At 49.6% G+C, this 22420-nt stretch overlaps 1 protein-coding gene across 4 annotated transcripts; it reads left to right on the top strand.

Moving 5' to 3' along the window:
- The first annotated feature begins 1028 nt into the window (after positions 1-1028).
- Positions 1029-16871, top strand: SERBP1 (SERPINE1 mRNA binding protein 1). 4 transcript variants are annotated; one of them, XM_065737572.1, is made up of 10 exons: positions 1029-1520; positions 4083-4242; positions 5350-5487; positions 5604-5699; positions 6276-6350; positions 8628-8805; positions 11808-11855; positions 14270-14443; positions 15352-15390; positions 16440-16871. In XM_065737572.1, exons 1-10 carry the CDS (start codon positions 1139-1141, stop codon positions 16494-16496), a joined length of 1347 nt encoding a protein of 448 aa, XP_065593644.1. In that variant the 5' UTR covers positions 1029-1138; the 3' UTR covers positions 16497-16871. The 4 variants fall into 4 exon arrangements, with proteins under 4 accessions (XP_065593644.1, XP_065593653.1, XP_065593662.1 ...); XM_065737581.1 differs by having other exon boundaries at positions 1030-1520; positions 5628-5699; XM_065737590.1 differs by lacking the exon at positions 11808-11855 and having other exon boundaries at positions 1032-1520.
- The last annotated feature ends 5549 nt before the right edge of the window (positions 16872-22420 follow it).

Here is a 22420-nt window from a genome sequence, read left to right on the forward strand (position 1 = left end):
CTGTGCCTCAAGCTTGCTGCATTTCCTCCTCTTGCTTAATAAGCCGACAGCTGCTGGCAACACTCAGAAATGGCAAGAGCAGTGTGCGTCCTTGTGTGGGGGATCCACTGCCCCAAGAAGGGCTTCCCAAAGGAAGGAAAGCACTGCTGCTGTGAGCACACGTGGCTGTGAGGCTGTGGGTCATGGTGGCGAGTAGCAGGAGCTGGAAAGTGGGCCCACCCCACACGGTGTGGGTGAGCCACGCAAACAAGAGCTGCAAAAAAACCTCAATAAATTAAAATGATTTTTCCAAAGCCATTAGTTAACATGGTGTGAGTGCTCGGGGCTGGAAAAGCACACATAAGAGAGATCCTCACTGAGGACAAAAGTAATGCCCAGAGAGGTCGTGGATGGTGCCCTGTCCCTGGGGGTGTGCAGGGCCGGATTGGGTGGGCCTGGTCTGGTATGAAACGGGGAGGTTGGTGGCCCTGCCTGCAGCACAGGGCGTGGGGACTCAGCATCCTTGGGGTCCGGGTCACTCTGCAATGACAGCATCGAGTGCCGGGAGGCTGTGACACGCACGTAGCGGCATTTGGGGAAGCAATGTCAAATATGAGCCAGCGAGGTACGTCCCAGCGTTCAGCACGGTTGTCATTTCCTATCAGCAGGGCTAATTAACACCGCAAACGTTCCCCGTCCCATCTCCTGGACAGCTCGCTACGCTCTTCTCGAGGCGCGTATCCACCAGTCAGCCGAGCACAAAGCGTAAAGGAGCGCTACAGCCCGGAGCCTGCTCCAAAACGCAGCTCGGTGCGGGGCAGAACCGCCAGCTCACAGCCCCTCGGCTCCACAGCCGCGTTTGTTTTCGCGCACATCCGCCGCCATTGCCGCCCCGCCCCGCCCCTCCCGCACACAATGGCGGCGCGGTGCACGCCGGGAGCTGTAGTTCTCCGCCCGAGCGCGGGCGGCGTTGTGCGCGTGGCCGCCTCCGAGTCCCGGCGCGCCCCGCGCGGGGTGAGGTGCCCGGATGTGGCCGGATGTGCCCGGCGCCGGAAGAGAAGCGGCTCTCTTCGCGGCCGGCCATCTTGTGCGGCAGCGAGCAGGGCGCGGGGGGGGGCCCGGCAGCATCGGAGCAGGATCCCGCCGACGGGGGCCCATCATGCCCGGACACCTGCAGGAGGGCTTCGGCTGCGTCGTCACCAACCGCTTCGACCAGCTCTTTGATGACGAGTCCGACCCCTTCGAGGTGCTGCGGGCGGCCGAGAGTCGGCGGAAAGAGAGCGGCGGCGGCGGAGGGGCCCAGGGGGGCGGCGGGGCCCGGGGCGGCCCCGCGGGGGCTCAGAGCAACTCCTCGGGCGGAGCCGGCGCCGGAGGTCCGGGCCAGGCGGGCTCGGGCGGCGGAGCGGGCAGCGCGGCCAAGCAGCTGCGCAGAGAGTCCCAGAAGGAGCGCAAGAACCCGCTGCCGCCATTCGCCGCCTCCGCCGGGGGAGAGCGCCGGGAGGAGGGCGGCGGGCAGCCCGGAGCGCCGCTGCGGAAGGAGGGTGAGCGGCGGCGGGAGAGCACAAAGGCGGCGGGAAGCGCCGGGGAGAGAGGGAGGGAGGGAGGGAGCGGCCCCTGGCCCGCACGTGGCGGGAACGGGGCCGCGTGGCGCGGGGGGGCGGCCCCGGAGAGCCCCGCGGAACCGCACGTGGCCGCGGCCTCAAAATGGAGGAGCGCGTGGGGTGCCCCGCGCGTCCCCGTGTTCGGCCTGGGACGGGATCCGGAGGGGGCGGCTGAACGCGAGAGCGACCTGTGTGCAGGCAGGTAGCGGTGGGACGAGGGGGGGACGGCTTTCCGCTAAAAGAGGGGAGCTTTAGTTCAGGTGTGAGGGAAAAACGCTCGCCCAGAGGCGGTGATGCCCTGCCACTGCTGCCCCAGTCCTAGAAGCGCCCGAAGCCGCCGATGGGTCCTGGGCAGCTGGGGCTGGTGGGGGCACGCAGCCCGGAGGCAGGTGCCCTAGGATTCTGCGATGGGAGCAGCAGGAATTAGGAGAACCCACTCGTGAGCTCCGTGCGGTCGGGTGAGTGCTGGTGTCTGTCACGCTGTGAGCAGGAGCCACTTGGCTCGCTTTTGTGCAGCACCGAGGACTGGGTCGGAGAGCAACGCGCACTTCGTTAATAACTCCCACTCTCCGCCGTAATTGCGCGACCCCGGAGCCGTGTCGCTCTGCGGGCGCGGGGCGTCCTGGCTGTTTGAAAAGGAGCTGGGAGTGCAAACAGAGCCAACAAATAAGCGGAGAGCGGAGGGGTCGGTGCGGCAGAGAGCCGCATGACGAGCGGCGGCTTTGTGGCGCAGGTGGCCGTGCAGCACCCCGTGCGGGGGCTTGGGTTACACCGGCTTTTGAGAAAGAGAAGTTAATACACGATGCTAGAAGGTGCACTGCTGGGTAGTGAGAGCTCGCTGAGCGGCGGCTGGGATCTGATGCAGCACTCTTTTCTTATAGATGTTCTGTGTTTCCCAGTGCGATGCCGAGGAGGTTTTTTCCTGGGGAGGAGTGCAGGGCTTTGTGGTGACTGGTGGTTTCCTTGGTGCTCGTGTCCTCCCCGGGTGTGGGTCAGGTGGGAGCCCACGCGGTGAGACACGGCAGCGTGCTGGGCCAGCACACAGGGTCTGGGTCCTTGGGAGACAGCTCAGGAGCTGCAGTGCTTTGTTGTGACAAGGAGTCTTTTGTGGCTTGTTAGGCGGCAGTGAAGCAGACGTCCTGGCCTGCTGCTGCAGCAGTGCCCTGCGAGGTGCAGTGCGTTGCTGCTCGTGGGTTCTGCAGTACCGAGGGATAACGCGGTGTGGTTCGGCTCCCAGGAGCTCCAGGCACACGGTGCTGCACTTGACATCGGATTGCACGTTGTGTGGCTGGCTCTGCTGTGCCTCTGCAGCCAAGGGGCCCTTCTCAGTGTGCGGGTTCTCCTCGGAACGAGGGGGGTTGAGGCCGCTGTGTTTGTGCTGGAGGGGAGGCAGCCTTACTGAGCAAGCAGTGCCTGCCATGCAGATGGAGTGTCAGGTGAGGAGATGTTGTTGGTCTGGGTGTGTGTTGGCGTGGATATCATTACAGCTGTAACTTCTGGGGCCCCACCCAGGTGCGGCACTGCTTGTTCGGCAGGAGCTCCTGTCTTTGGGAATATTCAAAACTGGCTTTTTTTTTTTTTTAATAGCAGAGAGCTCTGTTTTTTGAGGCAGCCCTGGGGATGGTGGTTTGCTGAGGGTTTTGTTCCCTGTGTGTTTGGGAAATGTGGCGATGCGATGGCAGATGAAGGAGTTGGTGCAGGTCATTCTAAAAAGTAATGAAGATGAGCGAGGAAGTGCTTACAAGACCCTTCAGGTGTTGTAGTGGGGAAGGTGGGGCACACAGTGCTTATCCTTGCCATTTGCAGAAGGGGTAGGAAGGGAGGGTGGCAGCGCAGCGCTCGGCTGTGTGCAGCACGCTGCCAACTGAGCCTTTGTCCGCCAGCACGCGGGGCTGTGAGCAGCAGGAGCTCGAGTCATCCTGAGGCTCTGAGCCATGCTGCCCTGTTTGTAGGGTGTGGGTACCACCGGGCTGGGGGGGGGCAGCCCTCTGAACAGTGCAGCCCTGGGGTGCTCCGTGTGATTAAACGCTTGGAGGCAGAGCGTGGTGGGATGAAACAGGGTGAGTGTCGTAGGGACTTGGTTCTGGGGAAGCTGCTGCCCTTGTTTTGGTGCACATCAAATAGGAAGCACATGTTCTACCTGAAAAGTGCCCTTTGGAGAAAGAACACAAAACTTGCTCATCCTGATCCTTCTTTGAAAGCCGATGGTTTGAACACGGAGCTGTGGTGGTTGTGTGCTCTGACAGGTCTTGTTTCCCACAGTACTGTAAGAGCGTATGCTTGGACAAAATGCAGCTTGAGTGACATGCTGCATGGAAACATCAGTTAGACTCAAATGATCTGCAGTGTCCTTCTTAAAAAGGTATCGTTTCTGAGATGGGGCGGTCACAGGGTCAGAAGAAAAGCCTGAATTCCAGCTTGTACCGGTCTTGTTTGACAGTGCTGTCATATCTGTCCCGGAGCAGCTCTGCATTCCGTTGGTGTGTTGTGCTCCTGTTGCAGGGATAAGGCGCATTGGCAGGAGGCCTGATCAGCAGCAGCAGCAGCAGCAGGGCGAAGGCAAACCCATTGACAGGAGACCCGAGAGACGACCTCCTCGTGAGCGCCGATTTGATAAACCTGGCGATGAGAAGGGCGAAGGAGGAGAATTCTCTGTCGATAAGTAAGAACGTGCCTTGTGTGATGCAGAACTTGGTGATACTCCAGAGCAGAGCTGTCCTTTCTCCTGCTACTAAGCTTCAAAGCTGAGCAAAAACCGTTAGAATTCAAGCAATTGAATGTCAGTCAGAAGAGGCACCTGTGTCAGCACAGAGTGCTTTCCTATTGCGTGATTTTGTGTATGAATGTGGCTCAAGTTTTCAGCCAGGAGTCACGTTATGCGAACAGTTCCTTTGGCTTGTCAGAAAGCGCGGTATAAATCAGTAAGATAACTCAGGTTATTTCTGAAAATCCACAGCACAGAGGTCAGAAGAGGAACTGAAGCATAGATCTTGCCTGTAGGATGAGGTCCGTTCAGTTGAACAGTGAGCCTCAGGTCACTGCGTGTTTGTCCATGGAGGTGTTCACACTTCCTCGGCTCTGGTGGCTTCGGGTCTGGAAGTAACGAAGCCAGCTCGTGGCTGAAGGGAGCCGAGTGTCACCTTGTGTCCAGAATACAAGAGATTGTTGGAAATAATATTCAAATGTTAGCATTTTAGTGGTCAGCGTTGAAATGCTTTTAAAGGTAAGGTGGACAGGATCTCCTGAACAGGAGATGGTGGCATCAGTGAGTGATGTAATGCAATATGAACACTAAATTTGGGAGCGGTGGGCAGGAGGCACAACCAAAGCATTTGTTTGGTTACTAAAATGTGGAGAGCAGCATTACGTATGGTTTTCCTACGGTCCTATAGTTTAGCACTGAAATTAGACTGCACGTAACCAGAATTAGTTCAGTTGGAAGGGAGAGACCTGTAAAGGTCCTCAGGTCCAGGAGCCTGACTGCTGCAGGGCTAGCCAAAAGCTGAAGCGTGTTAATTAGGGCATTATCCTGGTGCCCATAAAGCACCGACAGGAGTGTGGTGCTAAGCACCTCGCTCAGAAGCCTGCTCCAATGTTTGGCCACCTTCGTGGTCGAGAGGATTTTCCCCAAGACTTGAAGTGCACACATAAATACAGTGAGTAATAATCAAAGGCAAAGTAAGTGAACCAAATTTGCATAAGAAGAAAAAGTTGAAAGCTGTGTTGTAAGCCTGGGGGGGAAGTGCTGAAGTGTGACTGCTTTGTGTAGACCCATCCTGGACCGACCGATGCGTGGACGCGGTGGACTTGGAAGAGGACGTGGCCGTGGCCGTGGGATGGGCAGAGGAGATGGGTTTGACTCTCGTGGCAAACGTGAATTTGACAGACATAGTGGCAGCGATAGATCGTAAGTCTTTACCTTTTCCTAGAGCTTCCTTAGCCATTCTTTACTATTCACAGACGTTTCAAAATGTCTTTGAATTTCTGTATCTGGACACTATAATGTTAACTCAGTTTTGTTAGTTCTGTTTCACATTCACATTTCAGCGGCCTAAAGCACGAGGACAAGCGAGGTGGCAGCGGATCACACAACTGGGGAACTGTCAAAGATGAACTCACGTGAGTAATCACTGATTGCTCAGGAGTCTGTCAGAATGTTCAGTCCTAGCTCTTACAGCCTGCAAAATGTCAAGATTTGGTGGCCTTTTTTCCCTTCAGATTTTGGGAGTTTGTGGCAAACGTTGAAAGAAGCCATTGACTGCAGAATGTAGTGAATTATGGATGTGTGAGATGGCTGCCATGTCTAAAACCAGGATTTTGGGGAAGTTTAGAGCAGGGGACCATCTTGTATTGTTCTTTGAACAATCCTTTTACTAAAAATCAAACAGGCTTTTTTTTTTCAAGCATTACACTGAATATAAATATATAACTATGAATATAGTTTTTAATATCCAGATGTTTTGTCTTGAGCTTTGTTGGAAGGCATTCAGAATGGCTACTACTCAGTGTTGGGGACAAACAGGGGAACAAGGAGAGCAGAGAGTTTAAAAGGCAGGGGGAGCACTAATTCTTAGTGAATTAAAAAGAATAGCAAGCTATGTAAGCATACTATAGAGCTTAGGTATTCATCTTGCATGGTTTTAAATAGGCATGAGCTTAAACAGCAAAACAAACAAAACCCAACTGTAATTACAGTGAATTGGATCAGTCTGCTGTAACTGAGGAAACGCCAGAGGGAGAGGAGCATCCGCCTGCTGATTCTGAAAACAAGTGAGTGTGCCCCCTCTATCACGTTCCCTGATTGCCTCAAAGGTATTGCTGCTTTGCTTTTACCTCCTGATAGTTTCCCCACTTCTGTTTTGCCATATTCAAAATCAGTCACAAAATCAGTCATGATGCTGCTGAAAAGCTCTTGTGAAAATGTGGCATCTAGAAGTTATCTTTACACTATTGGTTAGCTCTTAGGTCGCTTTCAGATTTAGTTATTAATAACCTGTTGTAATCCCAAGATTACACATTACAACTGTAAGTACTGAATCCAAAAGCAGCCATGCTCATGACTACCTAGAACAACCAGGGGACGGAATGTTCTGCCAATGGGAGGCACTTAGTTTCTCAGAACAACTGCTGAGGCTGTGTGGCTGGCCTGTGGAAGAAACGTTGTCTCTCACTCTTTCCATCTTCTGTGCATGTGGGCAGTTCTCTGAGAAGTTAACTCCCTTGCTTCTGTATCTGCTTGGACACTGTTAAGGGGAAAGAAGCAACTAGTCAGGGAATGGGGTAACTCCCACAGCTTAGTTACTTGGAGCTGATTTAGAGGGATACAAGTTTTTATGGATATGCAGTATTAATGAGTGTGTGTGCTGTCATGGATTCAACGGCAAACAATAGGAAACATTTGAAATGCTTGTTTGCCCAAGATTTGTAATGTGGAATCCTCTGCAGCTGGATCTCCTTGCTAGTAGCTTTGGTTTCTGGTGAAGCAGTGACTGAGTGGAGGGTTAGGCTGGGATGTGCTCTAACTAACTGCTATGTGCTGTCACTTGAACAGGGTTGAAGATGCCTGTGGTTAAGGTTGCCTTGTGCATTGTAAGAACCTGAGCAGTTCTAAGGAATTACAGCTACAGCAGTGGTCAGAAAATGCATGCAGTTTGTGTTGGGGGGGGGGGGAAGAGTACTGCAGGTCTGTGTGCCCATGTTGGGGGTTGGAACTGGGTCATCTTTGGAGTCCCTTCCAACCCACAACATTCTATGTTTCTGTGACATTTTGTGTTTCCTGGCTCTATTAGTAGTGGTGTCTGCTGCTTGACCTTGCTACTGATCCGCACGAGGGTGGCTCAGTGTCTGCAGCATTCTGCAGGCCATCTGTGTGGGTTGTTTTCTTCTGGAAATCTACAGGAGATATATTCTGCTTTGAGTATATAAGTCTTCTGTTGAAATCCATCGGTTATCTTTCCAGGGAAGCATCCTCACACAGCTTCATTTCCAAGTTGGCTGTTCTGGATCTCTAAATGCTTCAGTGGAGCTGTAGGATGCTTGACACAATAAGGAGAATGCCAAGTGGGGCAGTACCTTTGCAGTGAGCAGTAAGCATGGCTCTGCTCTGCATGTATCACAAAAAGTCACTCTCTCCTACACTGAGTGAAATGAAATAGGCTAGTTTTGACATAAACCCTTTGTGTTATTACATCAACTCATGGCTGCAGGATGGACTTTTTCCTCTCGAATTGAGGCTTTTGTGATGATTTTGCTGCACATACATGGCACTGCTTTTCTATAATGTCATAATAGCTCATAAATCAAATGGAGTTGCATAAACACACCAAAGAATGACTGGAGGATTGAGTGCCTGAGTAGCTGGAAAATGATCTGTCACTGAACATAGTGGTTGTGTGTTTTACTTAAAAACAGCTCTTTGGCAGAAGCGAGGGGCACCAGACTTCACAATGAGGTGATGCATCTCCCAAGGAACTGCATTTGTATGCAGTTATTTTCTCAAGTTAGCCACAAGTAGTAATTGTTATGGTTACCTGGAGTACTAATAGCTGCCTTTAATTGAGTAGAAGAAGCAGTGTGCAGATCAACAACAGGATCTTGAGGATTACGGTAAGAGCAAGTGCCCAACTAGACACATGGGGAGGCAGGTCTCTTGGAACAGGGGAGGACAGCTCCAGATCATCTCTCTGGGAATAATAAGCTTTTATATCTGCAGATGCAGCTGCCATTAATACTGAAAATAGGCAGCAAGGCTCAGTGTTAACTTTAACAGTGTTACTGTGGTCGCCATTTACATTTTTAAAGGTGTCTGGTTGTGAGTTTTAGCAGTTTTCATTTAGCTAAAGGAGATAAATTTTCATGTGTGCTTGTTGAGTGTTGGAATTGAGTATTTAATACATAAGTCTGAAAAAAAATAATGACATTACAGTGTGTGTGTATAGATAATGTTTATTATAATTTGGTGCTGATGAGAACTGCTTTTGAATTCACTGTCTATAGGGAATGAGTTCTAAGTCATGATCGTAAGTAATATCCATGAATTTACTGCAGGGAAAATGAGGTTGAAGAAGTTAAGGAGGAAGGTCCTAAGGAAATGACCCTGGACGAATGGAAAGCTATTCAAAGTAAGGATCGTGCAAAGGTTGAGTTCAACATCCGTAAACCAAATGAGGGTGCTGATGGGCAATGGAAAAAAGGATTTGTTCTTCACAAGTCAAAGAGCGAGGAGGTAAAGTGATTTTTGATATTTGCTAGTGTCCAGATTGTATAGGTTTTTCTAATGATGTGCACTTCCTGGAGTGTAAAGCTCTGTTTGACAAGCTGACCTTTCTGTAAAAGTTCATAAAGCAAGGACAACTTCTCTTACATAAAACTGAAGCTGTTCAGTAGTGTTAGTTGCTGTTCTTCCCGTTGTTAGCTTTCACTTGTTCTGTATTCTTAGGCTGATACATACTGTGTTAGAACCCAACCATTAAGAGAGAAGACTGGAGTACTGCATATGGGCAGGGAGCTTTGTAAGGACCTTGTATTGGTGGGAACATCAGCACTTTTTTTCCTTTTTTTTTTTGGTAGGAGTTTATTGTATCACCTCTGTTGGTCATCCTTAGCACACTGATTGTTCTCACTAAATTCTGTGTAGGACTGAAGAAATGTGGGTGATGCCTAAACTGAGTTTTAACCTGGGTAACTTGTAATTCTGTAAGATTACCTAGCCAAGTGCCCCTGACTATTTTTAGAAACCAGGTGAAATGAGTTTGTGTGTGTCAGTGATTCAACATAGTTCTGTAGAATCACTTGAAAACTGTAATTTCTCTAAGTCTTTGTAATAACAGCCAACTTCTGTTTTTAAGGAATGTGCAGAGAGAAACACATTGTCCCACTTGAAAGAGAAGAGCAGTGCTGAGAGCTCTGTTTCCTAAGGTTGGGCTCTAGTAGCTGGATTCAGTTTCAAAACTGACAGGACCTCTAAATCTTTGGTTTTAACACTGTTAATCAGCAGCCCAGTGTTAATCAGGGGCCTTCAGCCTCGTGCAGCAGGTGGTTCTGACTCCTTCTGAAGTAACAAAGTAGAATGCAATATGCTGTTTGGTCTTCTAATGTGTGTTTCTGCTTTTCACACCTTGTCATTTTTCTCTTGTGTAAGATGGGCATGCCATACAGCTGGGGGAGCACTGTTCATCACTTACCATGAGATCTCTATTTCAAATCCACTGAACTTGGAATGGGTTTAAGACACAGTTATGCCATTTTCTGTCTGTGAAGTTGATTGGTTCTTTTTATTTTCCTTAAGCTGCTCAGAGTTTGAAGTTTTCCTACTCTACTACTTTCTCTGGCTTGGGTAGAGACTGAAGGGCTTGAGTTAGACTGAAGGTTGCTGTGTGTTAGAGAAGTAAGGTTGAAGGGATGTACCAAGCAAGATCTTTAGATGCAACACACCTGTAGCCACTGGGCGTGTCAGGACTTCCTGCCCTGCTCCATTCTCCCCAGAGCAGATCTGTGACAAGTTATCAGTGACAGATGGATTTCTTTTTTCCTGAACACATCTGAATGTATGATAGTGTGATGAGATGGTTGTATTCCTGAGTCATTAAGAAGCTGGAAAGCTCTTTCTTCTTATTTTCCTCCAGAAGAGTGAACCAGTAGTTTGCTTATTCTCCTTCAGTTTTTCTTTTTTTACGTCTGAATTCTTTCATGGAACCTCTGGCATGACCAGATTGCTCTTCCTGAGGTGTATTTGGTTGATTTCTCTTCAAATGAACAAATCAGATACTTCTAACTAGTGCATGAGTTAGCCATTCCTTGCTGTTTGAGCAGAGAAATGACATATCAACAAAACTGTCATTAATAGACTCTTCTAAACTTGTCCAGCAAATGTCTCATTTTGCTTTTCATTGTTTGATGGTCTCTTGGGAAAGTGTTTTTCTTTTCCTCGGTGTTACAGCACAGTCACTAAAAGGTATGGGCTGAGCCTTCCCTGCAGTTCCTTTGTGAACAGGTAGAGAAGGTAGTCACTAAGAGTTATGAACAGAGCTACTCACCACGTGCTGTTCTTGCTCCCTCTGTCTTCTTGGACATCCTTCTGAGTTACAAGGTTGGAAGGTATCTGTGATAGGTAATGAGAGTGTTGGTCTGTGTGACTTGGTTAGAGGTACATTCTGGGTTTCAGCCCCAAATGTTCCCAACCCTCAGGGCTGAACAGTGACAGTGTGCACCTGCAGATTTTCTGAGAATTTTAAGTGTCACAAGGGCCACCTTCTCAGAGCTCCTGGGAGTGTCCTAGGAAACTTCCATAAAGGAAACGTGAGGATCCAGTGCTGCTCATCTGCTTCAGCTCCTTCCCGACGTTCTCCTCCTCGAGTTCTCCACTGAAGACTGAAATGCTTGGCTGTATCTCAGGTCTTTCCCACATGCTGTGCAACAAACTCTTCGTACTGTCTCAGATTCTTGCTAGTTTAATGTGAAATCCACACGTGTGTATTGGCAGCCCTTGTCTCATGAGTGTCTTTCACCAAGGCTGGGTTATGCTGTAAGAGATCCTTTTCTGCAGCTGGCATAGTGTTCAAGTACTTTTAAGTCCTGCTGAACAGGTAGCAGGAGGCTGAGTTGTGGAGAAAACTTAAAGCTCATTCCAGTTGTCCAAAGCAACTCCTGGAGAGATTGATCCACCAGTAAATGAATTCCTGCTCCATGTATCTGCTGTGCTGTGCCTCGAAACTTTTCTTGTTACTCTCATTACTTCCTTAGAGAGGAGATGACAGTGGAAGGCTGAGAAGCAACTTTTGGAGCGCAGTCATTCATCTTTGCAAAGTGTGTAGGAGTCGCTCTCGAATCCAGGCTGTGCAAAAACTCTTTTCATTAAGAGTAATTACTTGAAGCCACCCCCAGCCTGTGCCATCTGTCTGTGCAGATCTGTGTGCCCAGTGTGGTGAGGTGCAGGAAGTCGGTCTGCATGTGTGCTTTCCAACAGCTTGTATTAAACAACTTCTTGTTCCCAATCCGAGATCTCTCTTTGCCTCCTGGTATAAGTCCATCCTCTGCTCCTTCTGGATCCTTGCACAACTTCTGCTCTCATCCTTTTGCTGCTTCGTGTGCTCGGTGACATCTGTATCCAGCAAGTTCATGTGACCTTATTACGTGTTGTTTCTATATGTAGTTGAGTCTCATTTCTTCCTTTTGTTTTCTCCCTTTGTTCCTTTTGTCACTTTGGTGTGGACTCGCAACTTTCATCAGACAAAGGCGATGACAGAAATGCAGGGGAGTCTGCTGGAGTCAAATGAGGTACTGATCCTTTCTATCTAACTGGTGATACGTGTTTTAGCTGAGCCCCTTCTGAAACGGAGGGCGTCCATATAAAGAAAGTACAAACAAAATACAGAGCTTTTCTGTCCATGCCTGTTGTCTCACTGTGCACAGTGTAGGGCCCTCCATAATTAGGGCCTTTTCTCCTAGTTAAGCTGAATTCAGGCTATCCCATAAACACTTCCATCACGAGTCTCTTATTTTCTGTTGCTGTTTTTCCATATCTTGCTGTCTGCTTTTGCTTCCTTCCCATTGATGACTTTTTCTTAAAGCTTTGGACAGCCTTTCCCAAGGCCCACAAGTGCCTTGAAGCAGCTATGCATTAGATCAGAGTGCTTTTGAGAGTGCGTACAAAGTGCTTCCAGAGGTGATTCAGAGCAGGCAGTCTGTGTGGTGCATCTTCTGCCACCGAAGCACTGGAGGAGAATGAGGAGAATGTGCCAAGTCTTCTGTTGGTGTTTTAAATCAGCTAGAGTTACTTTGGGTGAAGAAATCTTCAGGTTACACGCAGAACTTGCTGCTTGCTGGCTTTAGTAGTTAAACCAAAGTTCACTTGGGGAAAATAAGAGTATTTTGGTAGACTGTAGAGTTTCCTTTCTAAGCAGTAGCAGTGCAGGGAAGTAGATGCACAGAACTGCTTCTGCCTCTCAGAAGAGAGAGTCTCTTAACTGCCAGTAAGTTGGAAATAACTTCTCAGTACCCTGCAGTGATTGAGGTAGTAAGTGAAACATGAGGCAACAGGGAAGGAATCAAAACCATAACAGGAGGCGTTCCTTGCTCTTTGTATCACTCGTGCACTTCCACTTGAGTATTGTTCAGCTTGTGCTATCAGGTAGCGATGGGGAACGACTCTTGTCTGAAAAGCATCTGCTGAGGCCAGCTTCAGAAGCATAGAGAAGAGATCTGAGGGCTGAGAGTGTGGTTCAGAGCAGTAAGACCAGGACTCTTAGGGAACAGTTGCTTCATGGGGCACATCCCGCTGAAGTGCTGGGAGTGAGCCAGCATGGAGCAATACTTCTTGCTGTGGCTAATTAAGCTGCAGGTTTTGTGGAGGCCACACGTCCTGCTGGGCTCCGAAGGGGTCATTAGGGTGGGGGGAGGACTCCTGGTGGCTCTGTGCATTCTGGTGCTTGTGACTGACTCCAGGCATCCCTGAAAGCAGCGTTCAGCCCTTTGACTTCAGCCCTCTGTGTATCCATTGGCTGCCCTGTGAAGGATCCACAACAGGTAATTAAGAGGTGTTGCACTTAATTGCATACTGTGTTGCCTTTGAAAGTCAGGAAGTCAGTGTATTGTGTAACTATACCACAAGAAGAGTAAGTTACGGTCAGGATTCTGAAGCTTGCATGTGGCATCTGCATGTAGGGAAGAGAGCTAACAGCTGCTTGTCCAGTAGTTGGGGTTTAATAGGGTCACATATTACCATGTTTCCAAGGTACAGGGGCTGGGTTTTTTAAGAAGCAGCACTGGATAACCCCTTGGTCTGATCCACTGTGGTCAGTTCAGTGTTCTGCACATCACTGTAGGTGCCAAAACCAGGTTGTCTGTGTGGAAAACTAATTGTGCTCAGTAGGGGGAACAGACAGCTGTTGCTAGTTGTGTTTGGTGTATAATGACTTGAAATACTGGGCCTGTGGTGCTTGGTGGGACGCAGGGTGTTAGGTGTGCTTGTCAGTGCATACTTTGCTCTTGAGATTTCTCACTGAATGCACTGGGAACCAGCAGTCTGTGAGGGGTTGTTTTGTCATGGCAGTGCTGATAGCAGCACTTCCTCAGTGGAACTGGTGAGGTGGGGTCTCTTTTAGCCCTAATTGTGTCAGTCACCTTAGTTACATTCTGCCTGAACTGTGCTTATGCCTCTTCCACTGTTTACTACGTCTGAAAACCAAGGTGGGATTCTTATGGTTTCCAGTGCTTGAAGTGCTTAACACGAAGCAAAGCAAATGAGGATGTGTAAAGCACTCATGAGCAAAATAGAGATGGCTTATTGAGTGCGTATTACACAAGACTTAATTAATAGAATCTTAAGGTTCCTCAGGTATGAAGCGAGAGGAGGTGAAGGGCTGGAAAACAGAGTTCTGTATTGGCTTGGTTGGGGCCCAGGTAAGCCTAGACTTGTTCCTGAGACAATGCCAGAGCTTCCCTGAATTGCCTTGGAAATGTGGAACAACTTGGTTCAGGTGCTGGAGCTTACAGTCAGGGCAGCGCGTGTTTGCTCTCCGCTGCACTGTGTCTGTCCTCTGCAGAGATGGCGCAGCTGGTTTACAGTGGTTCCTGCTGTATCTCTTAGCACACTCAGTTCGGAGGTGAGCGCAGCGCTGCGTCGCTCATGGTGCAAGGTGGAAACGCGTTGGGTAGTGATCTGATGACTCAAGAAGAATTGTTCGTTCCAGGCTCATGCTGAGGACTCTGTAATGGATCATCACTTCCGTAAGCCTGCCAACGACATCACGTCCCAGCTGGAGATCAACTTTGGAGACCTCGGCCGCCCCGGACGCGGTGGCCGAGGGGGTCGGGGTGGCCGAGGGCGTGGAGGCAGGGCCAGCCGTGGGGGCAGGACTGACAAGGTGAGCAGCCAGAGCCTGTGGCACTCGTGCTTTCCCTTCTGTACTGTCTTGTTTTGGGGGGAGTTGTTCAGAAAGCAAGCCCTGTTTAAAGCCAAGTGAAAACGTCTGTTCTTGCAGGTTTGCTTTAGAACTAGGTTACTGTTAGGACAAAAGGGTGAGTGCTCCAGCAGTGTTCTTACCAAGTACGAACCAGGGGAGGCAGGGAGCAGGTTACTATCAGGGAAGAAAAAAAAACAACAACAAAAAATGGTTCTTTTCAGCTGTATCTAAGCCTGAAAAATGACTCCTTGGTCAGAGCTGAGTGTACTGCCAGTCACTGTGGGCAGATATCTGCCCTGTTACCTCTGGGAGGGGAGGGAAGGCATTGTTCTGTGGCTGCATGGTGTATCTTCAGTTTGAGGGATTTTTGGGGGGATCCATACAGAAATAAGACATTGCTTTTTCCTGATGTGCAGGAACTTTGTTCTGCCTGCAGTACTAAAGCCCTAAGGAAATATTTGGAAGAAGCACTGCCTGGGGCAGAAGTGTGAAGCTGAACTAGTCATGTAGCTGTAGCAAAGTTTGATTTAATACAGATCTCTTACTTGCCATAAACACAGTATTCAAATTGCTAGTTGACTTTGGTCTGTGGCGTGGCTTTTGTCACGTCAACCAGTCTGGCTCGTTTATGTCCTTGAAGGATGCAGACTTTTTCTTTTCTCTGCGTTATTTTAAATAGTTTATTAGTTTGAAAAATAGGTTTATTAGTTGGAAAATTCTTTCATGACAACAGCGTGAGAAAAATTTATAAGGAATTGGTATAAAATAATAGGACTGATAGGACATGTTAGAAGCATGTTGTCATGAGGTGGTGAAGTACTCTGAGATCTGCAGCTTGTTTGATGTTGACTTTGTCTGTTTCCTTCCAGTTGGTTAAGGAGTTTGATGTGATCCACACGCCCAACCAGGTGGGTGATCCCTGTGGCATTTGCCATCCCCAGAGTGGGGAGCTGCCCTCCCTCCTGCAGTGCCCTGCCTGTCCTGCCTCCCTGCCTGCTTTGTGCCTCAGCAGCTGCAGATGTGAAGCCTGCATGCAGAAGGCCCTGTTACTATTTCTTACTCTAGCTTGTGCCACGGGTGCTTCTGCAGCATGTGTCTTACCCACAGATGTTGCTGCAGCTTTTATTGGGATGGTTTTGAGCTTCACTTCTCCTGATACACGTAGATGTTTGCTGGAACTTCCAGAGTTCCTATCTAGAAATTGTTTCTACTCTTTTTGCCCACCAAGTTTGTCCTGTGGAAGGTGAAGGTTACTCAAAAATCCCTCCTTTCTGCATTTCATTGCAGTGCTTTTTAGGCACAGTGGAGAGCCTTTTGGGGAAAAATTACTCTGAGCACTGCAGAAGTTTGTGCTGATGCATCTGAGTTCTTAGGGGTAGACAATGTGGTTTTGTTTTTTTTTATTAATAACCAATTTTTGAGTGGGGAAAGTTGAAGGTGTGAAGCTTGACCTGTGCTACGAACAGGTAATGCTGTTCTGTAATGCATCAGTCATTCATTGAGAGCTGGTGCTTATGTGCTGCTACAGCAGCAGCAGTGCACTGATAAAGAATGGAAAGAAGCTGTAAGCTCTGGGCATGTGCACATCTGGTCTTCTCTGTGCCTCTGAAGGTAACAATAATTCAAAAAGTCACTGAGGAGACTGCCCGGACCCCGGGCTGGGGGGAAACAGCAACATTTATTGCCTGTCAAGAAGGAAGGCAAGAAGTTGCTCTGCACAAATACAGCAGACTTCTTAGAAACCCAGAGTCGTTTGGGGTAGAACCTACCAAGCAGGGTTTGGGGTGGCCTTACAGAAGGGGTGCCAGCCAGGTTCCCCATGCAGGAAAGGGCTTGGCCTTGCCCCGTGGGGAAATGGTGTCAGTGATGCTGGGCTGCTGGCACAGTGCTGGGTGTGGGACCACGTGGAGGGCTGTGTGCTGCTGGAGCTGATAACTGTCTGATGTTTCTCTTTCAGTCGAGTGCTTCTGCTCCTGATGTAGATGACCCAGAGGCTTTCCCAGCTCTGTCCTAAACTGGATGTCATAAGCCAACCCTGCCCTCGTCGGGCCTTCCTCTCCGAGGCTTGCATGCTTAAGGATCCTAAACAACTAAGAAATTTAAAAAAAAAAAAAAAAAAAAAAAGAGGAGACTGTCATTCATACCATTCACACCTAAAGACTGAATTTTATCTGTTTTGAAAATGAACTTCTCTCGCTACACAGAAGCAACAATATGGTAGTCAGTTTTGTATTTAGAAATGTAATGGTAGCAGGGATGTTTTCATAATTTTTTCAGAGATTTATGCATTCTTCATGGATACTTTTTTGTATTGCTGCTTGAAAATATGCGTTTCCAAACTTGAAATATAGGTGTGAACAGTGTGTACCAGTTAAAAGCTTTCACTTCATTTGTGTTTTTTTTTTTTTAATTCAGGATTTTAGACGTTTTCCCCTAACTGTGAGCTGGAATTGAATCCTTGCACACTACCTGTGTTCCCTGAGCTCCTGCTTAGCAGGTTTTTATTGGCCTGTGGTCTTTTGGAATATGTGGAGTTTCAGCTTGGCAGACAGAGCGCTGTCTGAGATCCCACCTCCTGGAGTTACTTCAGTTTTAATGCTTAACTTCAGACTTGGAAAAACAGTCATTTTTGGTCTGCTTGGTAGTTTGTTGACACAAAAGCTTTATTTGGAGTTGTAGTGGGTGCTTGCACACTCAGGGCACGTGGGTTTGCAGGTCCGTGCCCGTGTATTGTTCTAGCAGCAGTACATGGATCGTTGGCCTAAACAGGTTTTAAGATTAGTGGGACACCTTTCACTCACCCATAATTCCCTCCTTGTCCTTGGCTTTGTTGGCAAGCAAACAAAACAACAACAACAAAAAGCTTTCAGATTACCTCTGCTTCTCCTTTGGGAGGGTGCCCTGTAACTGAGCCACCTCTTGTGTGGAGCTGGGGGGGTTGGGGGGCGAAGAGGTGGCAGCTGCAGCTCCACTGCTCCTCTGGGACTCCAGCAGTGCCCGCAGGGCAGTGGGATCCCATGTGCTCACAGCACGCAGCAGCAGCTCTGCTGAAGAGGCAGCTCCAGGCTGCTGCTGTGGCAGGAGTGCTCGGGGCTCCCTCTGGCACACAGGGCACTGCGGTGGACAGCGTTTCACCTTTCAGTCCAAATTTCATCGTGGGTCCTGGTGCTGCTCGAGGTTGGACTGCTGGTTGATAAATGAATGTTTTTCAGAGAGCGATTGTAAGAAATCCTTGGGACCCCTGTAGTAAGGGTAGGTTTGGTTTAATCCCTGCCAACAGGGACAGCATTCAGCACCCAAAAGCAGCGAAGACAACATTGAGGAAGGAGGGTGTCGTAGGGTTTATCTGCAGCATTTAGTAGGAGACTAGAAGCAGGATTCTCATTTTATTTAATGTTTTACACTTTGGACAGCTTAAAGCATTTGTAGTTTCTTAACTAGGTAGATAGAGAACAAATGGTAATGCCCTATTTTTTTAAAAGCTGTACAGGACAGGCGAAGAGTATCGGAGACCTTTGACTATGAAATACTCAACTCCATAACTGTGGCGTTGGCTGGCTTGATGCACCTGAACTATTTTCTACAGACGTGCTTGTTGTAAACCACTGTTGACAGCATCAGGTCAGACTTCCTGGAGTTCTCACCTGCCAGCTCAAAGCTGGGCTGGGAGGAGGAGGCGAGTTTCCCACTGGTGATGGTGACAGCTCGTGGTTTGCTTCTCCAGCTGAGCAGCCCTGAGACGGGTGCTGTGCTCCTTCTAGCACTGAGTGTTCCTCTTCCCCATCTCCCTCTGTGAGTTGGTAGGACATGCTGCAGTTTCCTTTCTGGGGCGCCTTGAGTAATACAACTAATTGCCTTGACGTGCAGAAACACTTAGAGAGAAGCTTTCTCTGTAACATAAGCCTTCCCCGTCTCCAGGCTGTGATTCTGCTGGTTCAGTTGTCACTCTGCTTTTTTTCCAGATGCCTTCTGGGCTGTGCAGTCAGTCCTTTGGGGCCCTGCTGGCCAGAGTGGCCAGAAGCTTTCCCTTCTTGTTTAGAGGATAGAGCAGTCCCCGGAATGGCACGTCACATACGGTGCTCGAGACAGCTTGTACTTCAGTTTGGTCTGTCTGCTGTTCTTGATAGATGTAAATTTGCCTCTTTCAGTCCATTCGTGTCAAGAACTAAAACTGTGAACGTATATCTTTAATATTGGTGGGTGTTAACTGAAATAAAGGTTTATTTTCATGCTCTTTTAAAAATGTCATGGAAACCCATGGAGGTGAAACCACTTGAGGTTAGTGTCTCCTCTGGGTTCTGCCCTGGGTGCTCCAGATCTTCCTGTGGTGGTGGTGCCACTTCCATTGCTGGCATCAAATTGGCTTTGGGAAGACGTCTCCCTCTGAGTTGAGTAGCTCCCTTCTGTGAGTGAGCTTGCTCCGTGGTGACTTAGATCCTCTTGCTTGTCACACCAGCCCCCGAGGACTGGACCTGTTGAAATCTGAGCAGTTTGTCACCAGGCAGCCAGCAGAAAAAGCTGGAGGGGGAGAAGCACACGGTGCAGATTGGCTTCTGAATAACGGTGGTGAGGTCTGAGCATGAAAGTTCATCTTATGGGGCTGGAGCTGGGAGGAAGTGAGGCTGCTCTGTGAACGTGGGTGTTTGTTCTGGGGGAGTGGGCACAGCCTGTGAGGCAAACAAATGTCAGTGTGTGTGAATACATGGTGGTGTCTGCAGCTGGGAGAGCTGAGACCGCCCTGAACTGTAACGGTGTGCCTGCTGGGCCTGGTTTGCATAGCTGCACCTCTTGCTTTAATAAATGCAGGGCATATGCCTGAAGCTGACACTTGCAGCATTTGCTAACCTGCTTCTTTTCTACCATCCTTATGAAGACATTGCTGCCTTTGTTCCGTGCTCTGCTGTGCTGCTCCCAGGCCCTCCATCTCTCAAGCTGGGGCCAAGAGCCCTATAGAGCAGTTTGGTATATCATGTTCTGGGTTGGAAAAGCCCAACGTGGTGCTTTGCTGGGGAGCTTGAACCTGACAGGGAAAGCTGATGGCGTGGCCTCACCCCAGCAGGCTGTGGGGGGGAGTGTGGGGACAGTGCAGGCTTCATCCCTGCTGCTGGCAGAGCTCATCTCCTACTGCACTAAGTCTTCACGGAGCTGCACGTGGGAGTTGATCTGCTTTAAGAACAAAGAGAAAACGAATCCCAGCTTTCCATTTGTGACTAATAAACGTGGGGATCGAGTAGCTGTGTGTGTGAGGGTCTGCGTGCAGGATTAGGTGAGTGAGAAAGTGGTGCTAAGAGCAACAGCTTCCTTTGGTTATGGGTATTCATTGTGCTTTTGTGCAGCTGTCTCGAGGTAGTGAGGTGCTGTGCATGTGGACGAGTGCTGGCAGCGTGCTCCCAGGAGGGAGATGTCCAGGTACCAGGCTGAGGACCAGAGCTTGGAACAAGCTGCCAGACCCAGAAGGTGTAACTGCAGAGCTGATAACTTGCAAACAAAAGAAAACTCAAACCCTGTGTGCTTCCCTTGTAGTTGAGTGGGTGGCCTTGTGCAGGGGCTGTGCTTTGTTGCCATGGTGGCCTTTCTGTGTGTGGTTTCTTTGCCCACCTTGCATGTTATTTTCACCTGCAAGCAGTGAAGAAAGGAGGATGTCAAGTACTAAAGCTGTCGTCCCCTTCTGCTGAGCTCCTGCTTACTGAGCAGTGCTGGTGCTCGGGTTCAGACCACTCGATGTGAGCTGAGGTCGCTTTGTTCTGCAGGCAGGAGTTGAGTGTAACAGTGTGAGCTGTAAATCCCACTAAGTGGGCTCCTCAGTCCTGGCTCCAAGTCATTGCAGCACCGAGTTAGAGCTGAGGAAATAGGATTCCTGCTGCCTTGCATGGAGGTCAAGTAGAATTGTTGCTTCTGTTCTCTGCAAAAGCAGTGCCTGAAGGTCTGGCTCAGTGAGGATGGAGCGGCCATCACTGCATGCAAGCAGCAGTTCCTGTAGTGATGGACGGCAGAGTGTGTTTGCTAGCTTGGGGTGCAGATGCCAAGCAGGACTCCTGCTTTGCAGGTTGCTTCTGAAAGCCATTTTTCTTCTGGAGGTGCATCCTCCCCCCGCTGTGCTGTGTGAGCACGGCCGTGAGCAGCTGCTGCCTTTCTGTGAGCTGAGCCCGGAGCAGGGAGGTGGCAGCCAGCAAGTCCCAGAGGGGAAATACTGTTCTGAAATAACAGCTCAAAACTGACCCTCTGATAGTTCTGTGACATGGGCAGCACTGCAGGAGCTGCTGTGAAGCTTCCTTGTGTCTGATTTGCAAGTCTGCACATCAGTAAATCCTGCTCTGGCACCCCTATGGAAATGGTGGGTGGGAGAGAAGTGTAGGCCTCGTGTTGGTGCTGTGTGGGGCAGACGTGGGGTTGCCCTGATGAGGACGTGCATGTGCCTCTCCTGAACAAGAGGCCTGCCTGTGAGCATCCACTGCCTCATCTGGGAATGGTTTCAGTGCACGACACCTGCCATGGATGTGCTGAGCCTGCGTCACATCGTGATGGTGAGGGTGAGTATTCCCATCCACACGGGGCAGATGGGAAGAAATGAGCTTTGCCACGGTGCTGGTGTGAGAGCAATGCCTTGCTGTGTCTGTGGGGCCTGGCTGTGTCCCGCTGCAGGTGAGCAGAGCAGTGCTGGGAGGTGGGGGGAGGCAGCGGTGCATGCTGAGCTCAGGCAGATGCTCCTGGTGTGGGGTGCCATAGAGGAGCCCTGAAGCAGCACGGGGTTGCTGGAGGGCAGCGTGCCCCCCTTGCTGTTCCCTGCAGTGCTCTGCTCTAGGGAAGCTCCGTGGGCAGGAGCTGTGTTCAGCCTTCTCTTATCCCTCAGCTCCTTCTCACCAAGCTGCTCCCCAGTGGAGCGAGGTGCACGCACTGGGCACGAGCTCTGGGTGTAGCAGTACAGAGGTAGAGCCCCATAGACTTAGTGGTGTTAACAATCCTTAATTTTTTGGCACCAATGGGGAAGGCCATGTGTTCAGGTGTGAAAAATCACAGCCGTATCAGGCAGAATCTTTGGACCTGGGCTCGCCAAGAGTAAACGAGCAAGCAGAGATCTCCCTAACGCAGCACTTTGGTTGACTTTCTTATTCCAAGTGAAACGCAGTGGGAAGATCTGTTCTTGCAGCAGCAGTCTCACAGTGCAGGTATGTTTGCGGGGCTGCTAAGGGTTATTTCCTTGTGGCTCTCTTAACAGAAGTGCTCTGGGTGTCACGCAAGGCTTTTGTCATGCGTTCATGACACTGCTCAGGTGTGGGCTCCCTCCTGCCCAGCCACAGAGCTCCAGCTTTGTCACTCAAGGCGCTTTGTTCTGCGCTTGGCTGCAGCCCAGCATCCGAGCTGGACCAGAGGAAACAACAACAAACAAATCCCAGGTTTCCAACATTTATTTATAAATAACACGCGCACATAGTAAACAAAGCCATTAAACGTGTAATGCAGACTTCCAGCCTGTAATTAGAATACTTCAATAAATCATTAAAATCCTCAGCAGCCCATCTCAGTGACTGTGTACATGTGCTGCCTGTGTCTTTATTTCTGGAGGGGGTTGCTTTACGCTAAGCTTGCTCTGCTTGGTTTTGCAGCAGGGCTGAAATGCTCAGCCAAAGTTTGGATCCTTCAGTGCTCACGTTAGCATTGGTGTCTCTGGGACAAAGTGAGCACCCATATTGGGGCAGCAGTGAGGAATGCTGTGTGTTGGGTGTGAAGCATTGGAGCTTGGCATGTGCTTTGCAGATCCTCAAATGGTGCATTTCTGACCTGCTGCATGCAGTGCAGCCATCATCTGGCTGCTGAGCTCTGACCTTACCTTACCTTGCTGGTTCTGGGCAACCAGTGTTCTCAGTGACTTTGTGGTGTTCAGGCAGTGGGGCAGGGACCTGAGGCAGCTGTGGCTCTCTGCAGGCAGCAATTAATCTT

The sequence above is a fragment of the Cyrtonyx montezumae genome, unplaced genomic scaffold, assembly GCF_038088225.1.
Source record: "Cyrtonyx montezumae isolate F1298 unplaced genomic scaffold, pur_monq_1.0 scaffold_1, whole genome shotgun sequence".
NCBI classification, from domain to species: Eukaryota; Metazoa; Chordata; class Aves; order Galliformes; family Odontophoridae; genus Cyrtonyx; species Cyrtonyx montezumae.